The sequence below is a fragment of the Tetrahymena thermophila genome (genome assembly GCF_000189635.1).
Source record: "Tetrahymena thermophila SB210 genomic scaffold scf_8254444, whole genome shotgun sequence".
NCBI lineage: Eukaryota > Ciliophora > Oligohymenophorea > Hymenostomatida > Tetrahymenidae > Tetrahymena > Tetrahymena thermophila.
In genome coordinates this window covers 130691-149690 of record NW_002476224.1, presented here as the reverse complement: position 1 = coordinate 149690, position 19000 = coordinate 130691, and the positions used below count along the sequence as shown (strand labels likewise).

The 19000-nt window shown below is 22.1% G+C and overlaps 4 protein-coding genes across 4 annotated transcripts; 1 reads left to right on the top strand and 3 right to left on the bottom strand. All coding sequences in view use genetic code 6, as the record gives it.

Annotated features, from left to right (window-relative positions):
- Positions 1-626: 626 nt before the first annotated feature.
- Positions 627-9188, top strand: TTHERM_00584870 (transmembrane protein, putative; the record flags this gene model as incomplete). The annotated part of the gene is made up of 15 exons (XM_001032593.2): positions 627-663; positions 730-897; positions 952-1359; positions 1422-1574; positions 1626-1907; positions 1958-2235; positions 2425-2779; positions 2993-3516; positions 3572-4012; positions 4072-5453; positions 5597-6239; positions 6291-6419; positions 6480-7448; positions 7513-7951; positions 8020-9188. 15 exons carry the CDS (start codon positions 627-629, stop codon positions 9186-9188), a joined length of 7377 nt encoding a protein of 2458 aa, XP_001032593.2.
- A 682-nt stretch (positions 9189-9870) lies between these two features.
- On the bottom strand, positions 9871-12316 carry TTHERM_00584869 (EF-hand protein; the record flags this gene model as incomplete). The annotated part of the gene is made up of 6 exons (XM_001470603.2): positions 9871-11010; positions 11153-11392; positions 11461-11753; positions 11807-11863; positions 11916-12023; positions 12076-12316. 6 exons carry the CDS (start codon positions 12314-12316, stop codon positions 9871-9873), a joined length of 2079 nt encoding a protein of 692 aa, XP_001470653.2.
- Positions 12317-13226: 910 nt separating this feature from the next.
- On the bottom strand, positions 13227-15028 carry TTHERM_00584860 (zinc finger C-x8-C-x5-C-x3-H type protein; the record flags this gene model as incomplete). Its single annotated transcript, XM_001032592.3, has 5 exons — positions 13227-13298; positions 13517-13616; positions 13798-13861; positions 13921-14134; positions 14534-15028. The coding sequence occupies 5 exons, from the start codon at positions 15026-15028 to the stop codon at positions 13227-13229; spliced, it is 945 nt and encodes a 314-aa protein (XP_001032592.3).
- A 941-nt stretch (positions 15029-15969) lies between these two features.
- TTHERM_00584850 (EF-hand protein) lies at positions 15970-18718 on the bottom strand (the record flags this gene model as incomplete). Its single annotated transcript, XM_001032591.3, has 8 exons — positions 15970-16151; positions 16260-16330; positions 16553-16724; positions 16792-17196; positions 17385-17811; positions 18156-18335; positions 18495-18554; positions 18665-18718. The coding sequence occupies 8 exons, from the start codon at positions 18716-18718 to the stop codon at positions 15970-15972; spliced, it is 1551 nt and encodes a 516-aa protein (XP_001032591.1).
- Positions 18719-19000: the final 282 nt, after the last annotated feature.

The following is a 19000-nucleotide window of genomic DNA, read 5'->3' as shown; positions in this document are numbered from 1 at the left end:
ATTATTAGAAATTGACCATTTACATTCATTTTAACATTGATTTATTTAATAAATATATTTGTTAAATTAAAAATTTTTGCTAACTTTATTATTAATATTAAAGTATCAGTTAATTAATCTAATTTGCAAGATGTATCATTAGGATTTACATAATGCCCCTAAAATATAGAAAATAATTTTTTTTAAAGTATTTAAAATTTATTGTGTAGAAGAAAAAAAAAAATATTTTTTATCCCTTTATTTATATTTCATGTCTTATATGATGTAATTTTTTATGTTAAATTAGTATTCATTTTTATAAATATTGAAATTAATATGTTATTTGATGTTAAAAAAGTCGATAAAACAAAACCATAGAAATTATAATTACCATTGAAACAAAATGCTTAAAGCCACTTTTGAAATAAGATATTAACCATAAATACTAAAAAGGGAAAATTAAATTATTTTGGAAAATTTAGTAAGCAAAAAGAATTAAGTAGTAATCACTTATTATTAATAATCACAATAAGATTGAATTGTAATTAAAGATACTTAAAAAACTTGAGAATAATTAACAAATTAAATAGAAAATGAATAGATTTTATTTAAAATTATAATTGGTTTTTTTATCAATTATTTGTTCTATGTGCTAATAATGCCCTTAAATTCTTTAGTATTACAGTAAAATTAGAATTTTTGAATTTTTTGTTTAGTTACCAATTATTGATTAAAATTAATTATGATTAGGTCTTATTTATGATGATTAGTATGTAGCAAACGCATTCTTAAAGATTCCTCAAACGAACATAATGGTAATATCAACTGGTAGTTCACATTAAAATAATATGGGATAAAGTTAACTATATTTCGTTGATCTAAGTTCAGCTTCTGGAACAATCATTAATCAAGTGAGGAGTAAGATTTTTAAAATTAATTTTCAATTAACTTAAATTTTTTTGAAACAAAAAGCTGAGTTTACTGTAAATTAAATGGAGTATATAGAATATTCAAGTTAAATTCTTGTTTTAAGCTCTGGCAAAGTTATTGTAGCAAACCCTATTACATTTTAATCAATACGATATCTTGATATAAATAATATCGTATCTATTTTAGTAGTCCCTTAGACGAAATATGCCCTTCTTTTAAATTAGTATAATAGAATTTATTTGTTTGATACATAAAAAGCTGAAATATAAAAAACTCTTGATTACTAATATGATTATTAAACCAAAAACAGTTTATAATTTTATTTTAAAATGTATGACTTTAAATGTTCTAAAAACAAAATAATAATTATTTCTACTGTAATTGGACTAACTGCTGCCAGTTTAGATATAAACACTCTAGAGTTAAAGTATTTAGGCATCATTAATCCTAGTAGCTACTAATTATTTACTTTTATTTTTTTATTAATTTAATTTTTACTAAATTTTTATTAGCAAAGTAAGATTCCTCTATTTATACAAATTATAGACTATTTGATAAGCATCCAAATGAAGATATTATCTTTGTGGCAGGCGTAAAAATTTAATTAATAGGATTAGAGATTTTAGATTTTGAAAGCGGATAATATGTAGAAAAGTTTAACATCAGTAAAATTTTTCAATGTTAACTAAAATTTGTATAAAAATAATAAAAAATAGACCTATATAACGAGTAGCAAGATTCTTATTTTAGCTATATGTCATATACTTAAGTAAACAATAAACCAGTAATAATTGCTTAATCTGATAATTGGATATATTTTGTTGATATTATTATAGATGATCAATATAATATGAAACCTAATGTATTCTGCCCATATATTTCGTATGATACACCATATTCATGGTATAAAGTAGAGGGTACTACATAAATCTATATGGGATATCAATGGAGTGTGTAAATATTAGACTATTCAACCAGGACATTTTCTTCTTAATTAAGTAATTTATAATTAGATATTAAATAAAATTAATACTGATTTTTCTAATAGTAATATATACTGATTTTCTTTCAAGAAGATTTGCGTATGAAGGAATTGATCAAACTTTTATATTAGTTCCATAAAATACTAATCTTGTTTATAATAAAATTGAAACTTTGCAAGAAAAATTTTACTAAAAAAATAATAAATTTTCTTACAGACTATACTAGAATAACAACAGCATTTATAGAGTAAGAGGATGTGAATTATGCTTATTTGCTAAGCTAAGAGACACTACTGATTATGTAACAACTAGTTTAATCATTCCTATGGATTTAACAGATTATGTATACTTTTTTTTTTAGAATCAGAATAAAAGAATAAAAGAAAAAATAAAAAAATTTTGATTTATTTTTAATAAAAAATATATTTATCAAGTTCTATTTACAGAAATTGGTTTTCTTTATACTATTTAATTAATAAAACATAACCCAAAGACTTTATTCAAATAAATATTAAATATAAATTAAATATAGCCTCAACCAATTTAAAATACTGGTAACCATGATATTAATTGGGAAGTTGTAGGATTGACACTAGATCCATTTTACCATGCAAATTCTACATGGATGGTTTTATCTTTTCCAGATAAATCTTTGTTGAATTAGAAAATTAATGGTTTGTTTTATCTGGTAAACGCTTAGAATACTTCTTAGTTTTATTTGCTTACTTCTCCTTTGTAAGAAGATAATTTTTAAAATACTGGTTTTGCGTTGGCAACAATCGAAGATGAGAATAATCCAGAAATAATAGGTATTGATGAATAGGGGAAAATATATGCATGGGATTTAAATTCTCCCATTTATTAGTTTAAATATAGTCTTTAGTTAGGTAAACTTTATATTATCATACATCACTAAAAATTTAACGATTTTAAAAAATATTAAAATTTTTAAATCAAGAAGCAAAATATTTAGCAATATTTTTAAAACATAAAATATAAAATTTTCTCTTTCAAATATAATTTGAGCTAAAAAAACAAACTTTATTTTTAAAGATTAAATTTAAGTAATTACTTTAAATTTTAATATTTTTTAAAAAAAGCTAAATGTTTAAAAGTATTCTTAGCAGATATATTTTACTATCAGTTAGTAAAAAAGCTAATTGTTATTTGTGGTGATGGTTCTGTTTATAGTTTCGATCTTAAAACCTTACATTAACAGTATCTGATGACTCTAGTTTCTATTCCAATTACTTTAAGAGCATTTTCAAGAATATCTATCATAGCTGTCCCTGATAAAGTAGTCAGCATTACTTACCTTTTTAAGTATAATCCTCAGTCTAGCGATTTTAGTTTATTCATGTCTTTATAATAAAGCTAATAAAAATCTGATATTTTACACATAGAACTACTCAAAGACAATACTTTATGGATATAATATTTATTTAGTTTTATTTTTTATCCTCTCTCAGATTGTTTAATAGATCCATCTAATTGCACAAGTTGCTAAACTTTATTCTATTTTAATGTAACAAATTAATAAGAACTAAATACATCAACTTATGGAAAAGGAACTGAGCTTATTCCTTTCACAACTTCAAATAGCTTCATCCAAGCTTTATTAACAGTAAATAATGTTTATGTCAAAAAAAATATTTATTTTTAAAAAATTTTAACAACAGGCTTCTCATTATAAAGATATTGTTTCAAACTTGATTAACATTGAAATTGATATAATCTTAGACCCATCAAATACTATAATTTTAAATGAATAATTTCTAGATTTTTAATTTTAAAATATGGTTACTTTGAATATTAAAAGTAAATCAAGATAGTTGGCACAAATTTAATATGATAAATAAATGAAATTTACTAATTACTTTTAAGTCAGCTTATAAAATATACAAATTAACTTCATTAATCAGTCTTGTGGGTTATCATTTTTAAATATAATGAGTTATGCTAATATTATCAACCTTTAATTAATATCTTCAAATGATAACTCAACAACTTGCTAAAATATTATTACAGACAATTCTTTTATTTAAGTATTTAACTATACTCTTAATGGAGAGAATTTTAGGAACAACAAGTTTTTCATTTCTACAATAAATATAGATAAAGTAATTTACTTAATTAAACTTTATATATATATTAATATAAATACAATAATAAAAAATAGGTCAGTATTTCTAATTTAACTATCAGTAACTCTAAATTTGGGGAATAGTTCAGTATTTTATCTCAGTAAACAAATGTGCAAGCTTCTATATAAAATTTAATTTTGGAAAATAACTATTGTCTGATTAATTAAAATAGCTAAAGTAATGTACCTCTCTTTACAGCTGGTCATTTTGAAGTCTCTAATGTTTAAATATAAAATAATACTTTTTGTTATAATAATATTTTTTAAACAATCACTTCATTCAACCATTCTAATTAAACTTTTACATTTAAAAATATTTAAATGTCCAACAATACATTTTATACCAAGACAAATAATATCTTTTTTAATTCGCTTTATTCAATATTATCTCAACCTAATCACTAATTAATAGTTCAAGATACCATGTTTTACAATAATTCTCTTTAGATTTAATCAGCATAAGACTTAGTTACAGCTTCATTTTTCCAAACAAATAAAATTTAAAATATAATAATGAATAGCATAAATTTAATAAACCATTATAACATCTCAGTTGGAATATTCGAATACTCTTAGTTTGTTAATATTACAAATTTTAACTGCTCAAATTCATAAAATATTAATAAAAACCTATTAAGCTAAGCTCATTAAGGATGCCTTTAATTAAATGAAGCTTTAAATGTCTTCATGAAAGACTTAGATTTTAATTAAAAAATTGTATAAGATGCTTCTTTAATTGATATAAAAAACGATAATTATAAACAGTTAGTATTCACTTTATATATGGGATTTTTTTAAAATTTGTTTTTAAGCTAAATATAATTGAATTCCTAGGTGAATCCAATTCACATATAAAGTAGTTATGAAGTAGATATATAAATATCTAATATCACATTTAAAAATAATTAACTTAGTAGTGTTGAAAACTCGCTAACATATTCTACGACTGGTATATGGATTGAAAGTCTTGTAGGAATAGTTAATTTATTAAATATGACTTTTGAAAATAATTTTAGTAATTCAAGGTACAATAATATTAGAGTTTAAAGTGATCAACTTTCAATAATAAATAGCACATTTGCAAAATCATCGTTTAACTATGGCAAAAGTAATCAAAATGAGCAGTAATTTAACTAATATGGAGGTGTAATTAATGCTGCTATAAACTAATTGTAGGTGCTAAATTCGAATTTTAGTTAATCTGTAGCTTAGAAGGGTTCTTTTTTTTACATATAGTCATTTGGATAAAATTTGATAATGTAATTTTCAAACAGCTAATTTTCTGAGGGTTATAGTTATTTGGATGGAGGAGCTATTTCTGTAGATTCAAAGGGAAATTAATTTAATCTTTTAATTTAATAGTGTTAATTTGATAATATTTATACATTCAGTCCTTAAGCTTCCTCCATTAGCATAGAGTAATATTTATTTTAAACTTAGACTTTATTGAAAATTTTTTTTGAGTAAAGAAATTTATTCAAAGGATTTACATATAATATTAGCTATATATGAATGTTTTAAAAATGAATTAAGTAAAATATTTATTTTAAAAATTAAACAGATATTATAATTAGAAGACAAATTAATCAACAATCGAAATTATAGGAGGCGAAATTACAAATATTAAAGGAATTTAGGATAACTTTTTTATAATAGGATAATATTTATCCATAAAAATTTAAAATATTTCTTAAATTACATAATAATACTTTGAAACGATTTCACCCTATTTTCAAAAAATCTTAAAGAATCCTGAAAGTCAATAGTCAACATTATTGTCAATTTTAAGCTCCTAAGTTACTATAGAAAATTCAAATATATCAAATTTAAATATAAAAAATAAAAATTCAAAAGCCCCTTTGCTCATTTCATCTTAAAATTCAAATATTACTTTAAAAAATACATAAATATCTAATTGTGAGTTTAAAGAAAACCTTATTTAGCTATCATAAGGATAAATTACAATAGATAATTCTACATTTAAGGAAATAAATTTGACTAGTAGTCAAAGAATAATCTAAAATATTATAATAGAAAACCCACCAGATATAAGTTAATCACTTATCTCCTTAATAAATGCTAAGATTTAAGTTTAAAATAATTCTCTATTTTCTAATATAAATTGTGCAAATTGTAATGGTGGGGTTTTTTACATTTAAAACGGGTGTGTAAATATTATAGATTCTATCTTTAGATCAATTTAAGTAAGATTTTAAATTTTATTTTCCACCTAATAAATTATTAAATTTCTACAGAGTAGTTTTGGAGGAGCTATTTTTATTAATGGCTTATAAGGAGAAAATATCCTCATGAAATCTCGATTTGAAAAAGTTACTTCACTATACGATGGAGGTGTTATAGCTATATTTTTATAAAGTGCTATAGTATTCTATTATTTTTAATACAATTGATTTATGATCATAAATTATTTTTTAAATAAATAGGTTTTTAATTTCAATATTGAATCTTCGAAATTTATATCAAATAAATCAGTAAATGGAAGAGGTGGTGTGATATTTATTTCTTCTACAATACTTAACCCATAAGATGAAAATATAATAATTTCATAATCTGATTTTTAATTTAACTAAGCACAAATTGGAGGGGCTATATTCTAGTAAGGTATTTCTCCTTTATTGGTAACCAATAGTTTTAAAAATAATCATGGATTTATTTTTGGCGATGATTCATTTTCATATGCCAACAAATTAAATTTAGCAAATTTTTAAGAGCTTTTAAAAAAATACAATGGAACATTTGAAAGTGGAAATATAGTTTTACAAAATTTTAGAAGTGGTGGAACTCTAGAAGATCTTTAGTTCAAGTTAATGAATGATTAAAATGAAGTAATTTATCCTCTAATAGATAAGGAATAAGAAATTTACAATATTTAAGTTAAAATTGATTAATTGACATAAAATTATAATAGTTACTAAATAAGTGGAGATTAAAATGTATACTATGATTAAAAATTAAGAGTTTTTCGTTTCAATTAACTCAAACTAGTTGGCACTCCAGTATCATCAACTACTCTTCTATTTTATTCAAACTAAATTTACAATATCGATACATCTACGAATAAATATTAATAAAACTATAATTTTAAAATCAAAGTATATTTCAGAGAATGTATTTCAGGAGAATAAATTAAATCATATAGCACTTTAATTGAGTGTGATATTTGCTAGAGAGGGTAATACTCATTTCATGTTAAACCATGCTAAGATTGTATTACAGGTTCAATTTGTTAAGGGGGAGATAATATTGTAACAATGTAAGGTTATTGGAGAAAGTCCATTGATAGTAGTCTGATCATTTTATGTGAAAACTAATAAAAAAATTGTGCTGGTGGTAGTTATGGAAATCAAGTTTGCTATGAGGGACATGTAGGAGCTCTATGTGAAGAGTGTGATGTAAAAATTTAATTAACTACTAAAATAAATTTAATTGATTTAATTTCTATAATTGTTAATAAAGCTGTATGGAAGCTTTTGGGGAAAATCATATTCAATTTCGAGTAAATATTCTTGTGTTGAATGTGATAAAGTAAAATATAATTTATATGGTTTGCTAAGTTTAACTATTTGGACATTGTTTTCGATGACTGTATCAATTTAATCAAATATTTAAAACATAAAATATCAAACAGCAAAAAGTATTTTACTAAGCGCATTCTCTAAAGGAATAAAAACGCAAAGTAACAAATATTCAACTTTAGAAACAATAAAAAGTTAAAATGAAAATAAAACATAGAAGAAAAGCCTCTTAAATTTGAAAAGTATAACAAGTTGTAAGAAAAACTATAAAAGCCAGATATAATATTAAGAATCTAAGTAGAGTGTTTTTATTAAAATTCTGACTAACTATTTCTAAATAGTTAGTTCAATAACAACATTTAACTTAGAAGTCCCAAAAGGTAAAATAACAATTTTTTTAAATTACACATACAAATATATTTATTTATTTATTTAATTATTTTTTTAGGGATACAAGTATTTTCTTTTTCTCTAGGATAGCCTGTAAAGTATACTTTGAGTACTTTAGATTGCTTATTAATATAATTTGAAACAGAGATACCTATTATATATATGAACTTGATTTTTTCTCATATTACTATAATTGCTTATTTTATGATATTTCTAATTGGTATAATCTTTTATTAGTTGATTTAAAAGGAGAGATAACCTTTTCCTACTTATAAACTCTCAACAGCAGCTATGTTTTTAATAATATATTTGCAACCTGATTTAATTTAGTAAATTATTTCCTTGATGTCATGTAGGACTATAGGTGATACAAACTATATCTTATCAAATGTTGCATTTGAGTGCTACACATAATAGCATATTAAATATCTCCTGATTATTTTGCTACCATTTTTTATTCTGTGGATATTGGTTTTACCAATTTTATTATTTACGATATTAAGAGTAAATAAATAAAAATTAGATGATCCTTAAGTTAAGATTAAATATGGATTCTTGTATCATGAATATAAGCAAAAGGGCTATTATTGGGAGTTTGTAAAAATGATTTAGAAAATAATCATAATTGTATTATTAAACTTTTATTCATAGCAAATTTACATCAAAGGTCTCCTTGTATATATAGTAATTGCAGCTTATGGGATAATTTCTTAAAATGTAAAACCATTTTAAGAAGAAGAAATTAATAAAATAGATTTATTATCTACTATCATATGTGGATTAACAATATTGCTTGGATTATTCTCATATCAAAATCCTTTTAGCTACTTTTATTATTGCTCATTAGTATTAATAGTTATTATTAATATAAGTTTTATCATTTTCTTGATAAATAGGATTTTAACTTAATATATTTATTAACTGAAAAAATTAATTACTCAAATTATTAATAAGCTATCTAAAAAATTAAGTTTTTTATAAGGAATATAGCTTAATAAAAAAATAAATTAAAAATAAATTAATCCAAATATAAAAGATAAAGTAAAGAAAGTATTTTAAAATTACTCTAATATGAGTGATGAGTAAAAGAAGTAAATTTTAATGGATATTCATCAATACCAATTGTGTAAATATAATTTTTTATTATTTTAATTATAATTTATTTTGTAAAAATAGAAACAAAATTTTAGTTATTTACGAAAAAAACTATATCTTCTGTAAAAATGAAAGAAACTAATTTTGAGTTTTCAGACAAATTAAAATTTTAACAAGAAATAAATTCTTTTATTTTAGATCCTGAAAGTAATTCAGATTTTGTGACAAATAATGTAAAGACCAACAACTTTTAAACTTTAAACAGTAAAGCTTTTTATTTAATTATAAATTTTAAATATTAAGAAAATTATAAAATTTAAATAGATTGTAATGGCTACAACTAATCAGCAAGAACTCTATAATAAACATAAAGTTAAGATTATTATTTATAATCCCCTACTTTATTAGGAAATAAAATAATTAACTTTTCCTCTTAAAAAGAATGAACATATAAGTTGTGTCTTAGTATGCAGATTTAAATTTAATTTAATAGATTTTTTTATAGAAAATGAAATATTTGTTTTTTATCAAATTTTCTTTATTTCAAAGTTATCAAAATATAAAAGATTTTATAAAATATAATCTTAATTAACTAAAAGATAATAGGTGAAAGTGATAATTTTGTAGGTTTCATTAAAAATAAAACTAATATAAATAATTAAAAATCTTAATACATTTTGACATTCGTTTATAATTTATCTATAATAATATAAAGAAAATTAAATATTTTTTTAACTAATTATTGAATTTTAGTAAAAAATATTCTAAATATTGTTTATTTTAAAAGAGATTATTTGAAATTTCGAGAATTATTTCACATGTTTAATTCACTTTACAAATTTTCATTTTATGAAACAGAAACAGTTTCAATCCATTTAGTAATCAATTTAATTTGCTTTGCAGGTATTTATTCACCTTTGATAATATTTTAATTCTTTAATTTGGTTGAAGAATAATTATTTATATGTCTTTTAATAGACTACGAAGATCCAAAAATTCTTTTAGCTGTTGCTAAAGTGGGATTAACTTTTTATTAATTTACTTTTTCTAGGTATTAATTAATCTTTTGATTATTGAATTAAGTATTTTATTATAAATTTAAATTAAATTTGTTTTATTCCTAGCATTAAAGTAAATTTTAATTTTATTATGTATTGTTATCTACTTTTTTGTTATAAACAATTTAGATTCTTGGAGGAGTTTAATATCTAATTTTTTTGCCTATGAGTTTAGAGAAATTCTAAAACCCTAGACATTTTTTGAGTTTTTCTTCGTCTATTTTGTTAATTTAATTTATTGACTAAATACATTCAGAGGGGAGAAGATCATCTTTAATATTATGAATACTTTTACTATTCAAATTATTTTAGGAAATTTCGTGATCATTAAACTCACTATTATCTTCATTTATATAGCCTATTGTTTTCAGTTTTTCTTTAATTGAGTTTCTATTAAAATAAGAATAGTATTTATCCAAATTTTATTTCAGGTTGCTTTTTTCAGTGCTGTTAGGTCTAAATTAATCTTAATTTTCTGCTATTTTTGAATTTATTTCAGGGTATTTTATTTTTTCTTATTTTTTATATAATGAATAATTTTAATTCTTAGAATTATTATCTGAAAGCATTTACTATTGTTATAAATTATATTTCTCTTTTGCTTTATCAACAAAAAATTTAATTCTATCACTTATAACAAATTAATTTTTAGTTATTTCGGTCTTAATTTTTTCATTTTATTAAAGCAATTTAGAAATGCTTTTATCTACTTCTGCTAAATTACTTACTTGCTACGATTTCATAGTTTCTAATGATAACAAATGTTATGGAATTTTTAATGATTTTTCTGATTTATTGACTAATAATTTTGTTAAACTCTATTCTTGCTGCAAAGTAGTGCTTCTTACATACTGCTTTCTTTCCTTATAGTCTAAAGGTATAGGTTCGCTTTGAAACTATTCATAAGATAGTTAAATTAAAAATTAAATTATAATATGAAAATATCATTTCAAATTTATTATTCTAATTTTGTTAGAATGAAATCTATTTTAAAAATTATAAGTTTTATATTTATTTAAAAAATTATAAACTAATTACCTAATTTTATTATCTTCTCTAATTTGCATCAAAAGGGACCACAGTCATCCTAGAAAGAAAAGAATTTAAATCTTTAAAATTCCTAATTGTAATTCTCTACTTTTATTTATTATCAATACTTATGCTTCTTCTTTATCTTAAAAGCTCAATTTCTTATTTTTTAGAGTTCATGTAGGAATCAGAATAATCTTTATTGCAATTAAAAAGGTCTTGAAAGACCTTAAACTTTTGCTTCACCTCCTATTAAATTTTAAGTTTCAGCTTAAAATTAAAAAGGAAAGACATGAATTAAATTAAATTGAATTTACATTAGTTTTATTAACCTTATCTAGAATTTCATCTCTGTTGGAAAGATAGCTCAAATAGCTGATAACTTCGAGAAATCTTAAAGGTATGTAATTAAGTTACATCTGAGGTGTCTCTTCTATCATTATCAGTTAGGCTAGCTTTTATTCTTTTTCTTAATTAAGCAAAGCTTATTCGTATTACTCATAATTATCCATATCTTCAACTTTAATATCTTAAACTACTTGTATTGGTCTCCTTTCTGTTTTATTTTGATTTGCTCTTTCTCTAGCTTTTCTCATCATAAAGTTAAACACTTTTTAATTTAATTATTTTTAAGTAAAAGTAGCTGTGCAGAATTTATGTTACCTCTTGTTGCATTATCGTTTAGAGCACATTTTTTAAACTCTTACCAATTTAAGGCATCTTAAAGTAAAATAAGAAATATTAATTTATATCCATAAAAAAAGTAATATACTATCTTGATCATCATCTACTATCCTAAAAAGCTAATCAAGGTAGTCAGGATCAATATAGAAATCATATTTAGAAAACATCTCATTTATTTCATCTTTATCCAAAGATCCTGTAATAAATAGTTTAAATAATTAAAAAATAATAAAATTTAAAATTAATACTGGAGCCATCTTTATCTATTTATAGAAATACATTTTTTATTTCTTATATTTTTTTCAAATCTTATGGGTAATGCACATATTATTTTTTAATAGCAGAGAGTGACCTTTTTTTAGCCCAATCCATGACTTCTTTATTCATTAAACGAGATCTTTTTAGCTTTTTTAAATCTACATCTTCTTGATCAAGAGAGTCATCTAAATTTTATTTAGTTTTAATTGCACTTAAAGATGTTGATTTCATAAACTATATATTTATTTATAGTTTTACAAAAATTTTTGATAATAAAAAAATCAACTCAAAGATAAATTAAATTAATGCTTAATTATTCCTGATTATTTTAGAAGTATAAATAAAAACACAAATACCAAAACCATAAATCTTTAATCCCTGAATGATTGGTCAAAAAGAATTATTTAATATTTTAATTCATGCATGAACTATTTTTGTTTTAATTGAAGAGCTATTAACAAAAATATTTTTTAAATATTAAAATCTAATAAAATTAAATTAATTTTATGTTAATTTTTCAATATTATTTTAATTAATTAATTATAATATCTTAAATTATTTAAATTTTCTTTAAGCATAAAGAAGAAGAAAATAATTTATTTTTACATAATGCTTTAATATTCAATAATAAATAAGGACATTGAATAATAAATGATAAATTTTATTATTCATAATATTAAATTAAATGAGAAAATAAATAAATAAAATAAGTAAATAAATAAATATTGTCTTTATATTATATTTAGTTATACAAAAGATTATAAAATAAATGGATGAATATAAACCATACTTGTTTATTATAATCTTATAAGGATAATTAAATGGGAGTAAATTTTAAAAAAATCTTAAAAAAATAAGCCTTTCTTTATAATTAATATTCGAAGACTTATATATATACTTCTTAATCCTCTTTCATGTTGATAATTAATATTTTTTAGCTAATAAAATATCAAACATAAAATTTAAAGGCAGAAGAAAATGGTATTTATTAATATATAAATAAATTATTATCGGTTTAAATAGTTAAGATTTTTTTAGTATTCACATCAATTATATTATTACTAGCACAATTGAATGGAGAGAGTGTTTTAGATAGATATTTGGTTGATTGTGTTTTGTGTTTTTGCTTTCATAGCTAAATTCAGTTCATTGGAGTATTAGCATATTGCATATTTTGGGAGAAATTTTGGAGCATAAAAATAAAGTTCAATTGCTATTTTTATATTTAATAAAATAATTATTAAAAATGTCTATTCATTCATTTAATTTATAGTCAATATTTTTCCGCTTTAGACAGACAGACTTTTATTTATTTGTTTGTAAATTCATTAAGAAATGCAAAATTTTATAAAAATATTTTTTAAAATGATTTTTTTTAAGTATTTTGCAAACTTTTAAAAATAAATAATTTAGCTTGAAAAGAATAATTACTTGAGGATCCATGGCTTAGTTGTTCATCATCATTCCATATTTATTTTTTCTACCATTATTGTATGGTCTTTTTCTTGTAACTTTTTAATCAAGGTTATTTCTATTTTATAATTTAAAAAATTTTAATGTTAAATTTGTAAAATTTTTAAATGAGAGCGGGATTTATTTAATAAATTAAGAATATTATCTTCATCGATAGATTCGTTTTTTTCTCTTATTGGGCTGAAATTAAGTATGAATTTTTATAAATTTAAATAATTAATAAGTAAATTAATTTTTACCTTTTCTTCAATTCATTTTCACCATGTGCATATCTGCATTTATCTCCGTTTTCGCATTTTCCTTCTTTATTATTATTATAAAGATTATAGCATTTTTTTAATGACTAATTGCTAAGTTATTACCTTTGCTAAAGTTAAAGCACAAAGATGTTTTGTAAAAGTCATCAGTGTGTCTTAAATCATCGATTCCATGAGCAAAACAACAACTTTCATTATTGCATACCTTATTCTTTTCGAATTCTTCACATAACTTAGTTTTATTTAAATCAGGCTTTTACTTCAATTCAGCTTCACTGTGGGCGAAAGAGCATTAATCACCCTTTAAACAGTTACCAGACTATTTTTATTTTTAAAAAATTTGTCATTTATTATTTGTTGATTGTAATATTTTATAAAGTATCAATTAGCCTTTCAATTTAACTTTACTATAATATTTTCTACTATCTTTTTTACTTCTATAAAATCGCTAAATGAAAAATTTCCTATATTTTACTACCTATTTTCATTCATTTTTTATATGATGATTATTTTTACTTATTTAACTTAAAGATTTGCATGAATTCTGCTAAAGAACCAGCAAATTCTTAGTAAAGTTGAAAATCTATAAAAATGCGGAATCTATGAAGTAAAAAGATGAATAGATAAACAGAGTAGCAGAGTAGAGTATAAATAAGGATTCAAATATTTCCTTTATAAGCAGCTTGTAAATAAAAATTTATAAACAAAAAATATATACTGCGAAGTTAGCACACATTTTGGTCTTTTTTAAATCGATATAGGCTTTCTTCTCTTGCTTTACGAAAGGTTGATTAAATTTAAAAGGGTTAATTGGTGCAAAGCTACCGTAGTTATTATGAACCTTGTTGTTTCTTCTATTATTAAATTTGTTATTTTTGTTTTAGTAATTTTAGGGATAGAACTAAGGGTTGTTAATGTTGTTATTGTAATTTCCATTTTAATTATTTTTGTGATGGTGAAAGTGATTCATATTATTGCCATTGTTATTCATCATAATATTGCTATTCTAGATATTTGGATCTAATTAGTTGACTCCTTTGGGTCCTTTAAGAGCCTTTAAGGGCATATTATCTCTTTGGTTTACCCTACGATTATTGCTAGCACTGTTGTTTTTGCTTCTTCTTGCTTATTAATTGCCGGGTTTGCCATTTTGCTACTATTGGCTATTACCAGCGTTATTAGCTTCTTATTAAATATTTGATTAAGCTGACATAATATTTGATATACTGAGGATTTCTTTCTTGTCTTTAGATTTTTTTTTTTTCTTTTCTTTTTCTTCTTATTTTATCTTGATTTTCTTTTTCTTCTAAAAAAAATTAAACCTTAAAAAATATTAGATATTTAATTTGATTATTTATATATTTTTTAGTTGATTACTTTAATCCCTTTATTTATTTTGTAAATATTTGATAAAAATCTAAGCGCAAACTGCATGTAGGCAAGCTGCTAATCACTTTCAATTTATTCATTTGATGAATACTTCTATGTAAATCTTCTAAAGTAATTAATATGTTAGTTAATAAGCTGTGAGACCACATTTTAATATTGCACATTCTAATTTTTTAAAAAGATATTTCGCATTTTTAAATTTTTCGCAATTTTTTCATTCAATAATTGATCTATGATAATAAAATTAATTTCTATTAATTAGCTGTTATTTTTAATAAAATTATGTCTTAAAAAATTATTTTTGGCAATTTAATACACAAATGAATATAGTTTTTATGTAATTTAAATTTAAAATATTATTTATTCAATTAAAAAACTTTTTATTTTATTTTTAATTTTATATTTGTATAAATCCTGCTTATCAATTTAAATTTAATGAGTACTAAATCTGAAATACTAGTTGAGCGAAATAAATAAATAAATAATCATAATAGAATTTGTTTAAAATGGTAATTTGAAAAATGTGAATGGTGATTGACAAATATTTGAAATAAAAAAGAATATATTCATGCATGAACTATATAAATGAAGGATAAAGCTTGCTTTAATTATTGCATAGTATTGTATATTTATTTGTATTTATACTTAATATTTTATATTTATACAAAAGACTACTCCAAACACTTGCATCTTGAATCAAATTTATGTAAGAGCTTATTGAAGTTTTTATGTATACTTATGTCTGTCTGATTTATTTTATTAATTTCATTAAACAATATTATTGGCGAACCACTTTAAAGTGTATTCATCACACTCTAAAATACGGAAGGAGTAGCCATTTATAATGACATCTTTTCCAACAACTAAGTCGGTTGGTTAGAAGTATTCGTTATTAGTTTAAACATTTTTGTATCTGTTCTTTTCTAAGAATTTACCATCAGGAATACCTTTAAATATGATAATATAAAAATTAGATCATCTTAAATCAAAGCACAATGCTTAATTTAATTAATTATTTAATTTTATTGAATTTAATTAATTAAATAAGTAAGTACCTGAGTTTCTGATAGCAGGTTCATAAACTTAGAGAGAGTCATCGTTCAAGTAGTAAGTAATAATGAAGCGTCTATTTTAAAAAATATTAATTAAGCAATTATTTAAAAAAAATACTATTTGTATAATTTATTCTGTAAATTATTTAATCTATTACTACAACATAAATTTTGAACTTAATTAATCTATTTAAAACTAATAAATTAAATAAGATTAAAGTTTTTTCTTTTTTAATTAAGCTTAATCTCTTCTCTTTTTTTTAATATGTTTTAATTATATTTAAATTTGTTATTACCTATGAATATCTTCAGGCTTATTAGTATTAAACTTAGCATTGAATCTTAAAGTGACTTGGTTATCAACCCACTTGAAGAAGTCCTTTCTAGGAGGCTTAGGAATTAATCTATAAACATATCCTAATGAATCTTCTTCATCACCAAATCCATTGTAAGGAGGAATTTCTCTTTCTACAATTATTTATATAAAATTATATTTAATAAAATGAAAATGTTAATAAATATATCATTTAATTACTAACTATGTCTCTATATTACATCTCGTAATCTTCTCCAAGAGGGAAGTCAATGTTATACTTTTCTCTATAATAATCTTGGGTGTATTTATCACAACCATTAATTCTGAATTTCTTTCCAAAAGCAACTAAATCTTCACCAAACTTAATATCAGTTGGCTTAACAAAGTTTTCAGCGTATGTTTAACCAGGTTGGTTCAAAGCAAACTACTTGGGAAGTTTTTGTCTCTTAAGATATAGAGGGAAAGGATCTCTACCACTGTTTTAACGATGAATTTCACGGATTTCTAAAGTGTCATCAGCCAAGTAATAATGTAAAAAGAAAGGAATTTCTGAGAAGACAAAGAACTTTAAAACCTTTCTATCGTTTTCCAAAAATTACTTTTATGAAGGAACACGACCACCACCTATTTTAAATAAAAATAAATATTTAATATTTTGATCACTTATTTCACTTTAAATATTATTCTATGAATTTCTTTTAATAGAAGAAGAAGGATATTTTATATTTGAATTTGAATTCTACAGATAAACATACAGTGTCTCTTTCATTTAAGTTTTGATTAAAAATTATATAATGTATTTATTTAATTACCAAGTTTGTGCTCCATAAAGTCTTTAAGCATGTGATCTTTAACAGGTACAAATTTATTCAAAGTTTTTTTTTCCCAGTTATCACTATCAGGGAGTTCAGAAGCACCTTAGGGAATACCCAAATTTTCGTAAAACTCTCTTGTATAAATATCACAGTCATAAATATGGAAAATTTTGCCGAAAAATTCAAGATCTTAACCAATCTAAAAGTCGTATAGACTTAAATAAACACCGCTTCCATCAGCCTTCAATACTTTTTAACGCTTTAAGAAAGAACCCTATGGAATACCTGAATTCATTTGCTTGGGTTCAGAAATTTCAATAGAGCTATCTTCTAAATAGAAGAAAAGAACGACTTTTCTTACTCTATATGCTTCAAGACTGCTTTCAACACAACTTTCTTTAAAGTAAGCATTGAATCTAAGTACCTTTTATAAAAAAATAAGTTTGCTTTCACATTCGCTTAATTATCAAATTTATTTTTAATATAAATTAATGATTTTGAATTTCACATATTAACTAACTAACTAACTAACTATTTATTTATTTACCCTCATAAATATAACTTAAATTTTTAATAATTAATTGTAAACAATTTTTTAGTTCTTTAAAACTAAAAACTATTTTCACTATGGCTTTTAGATTGCTTTATATTTTTGCAAATCATTCTATATTAAATTTGTGTTATTTGCATTCTTTTAAAATGATTTTCAATTCAACTTATCAAATTATATCAAATTTTTTTTCGTTTATTATTATTTTAAATTTTTACCTATCTGTCCATCTTTACCCAAGTTGGTTAGTAAAGTTCAGTAACATCATTAGGGCAGTTTACTGGTCTGTAAGTATCATGAGTAGTAGACATGTAGTTGGGATTGAACATTCCCTTTTATGAAGGGGGTTCCTTAGGAACTTATCTAGGAAGAGGATAGACAACTGGAGGAACATTTTTCTAAATTAATTATTTTGAAAATATTTAATATATCAGTTGATATAAGTATTAATTATGAGTATTCCTCCATATTAAAGATAACATAATATCATCTTTATGGTAATTTTATGGTAAATAATACTCAAAATTAGATATAGAAATGCTTTAATTAAATCTTACATGTAAATAATCTCTATTATATTCTTGTTTAGCTGCACTAACTCTCTTGAAGCTAGTTTACTTTTATTTATAAGTTAAAAGAATTAATATGATTTAGGTTTGATTGAACAAAATAAATGATTTTAATATATTTATATTGTTTTATATTTTGTTTTAAAAGAATCTCATACTTCTATGGGTTAAGTAGGTACAAAACCAGGTAATTTAGGAAATCCAGAGGCCATTTATCAAATATGCTCTAATTTTATTAATTTTATTTTATGTCATAAATTTTATTTAAGTATGAAATAATTAAGATATATTTTTGTTTAGTGAAGTCATGATCTTAAAAAACAATCACTAAGATAAACAACTTCTAGGCTATCCAATCTAAAATTCATAAAAAATTATTTTATTGAAAGTTTTACCTTTTTTCTTTCTTATTTGCTTGCTAATGTTTTTTGGAACTGAATTAATTAATTAATTAAATTATAAACTGTTTGTTATTTATCAAATTAATAACTCTT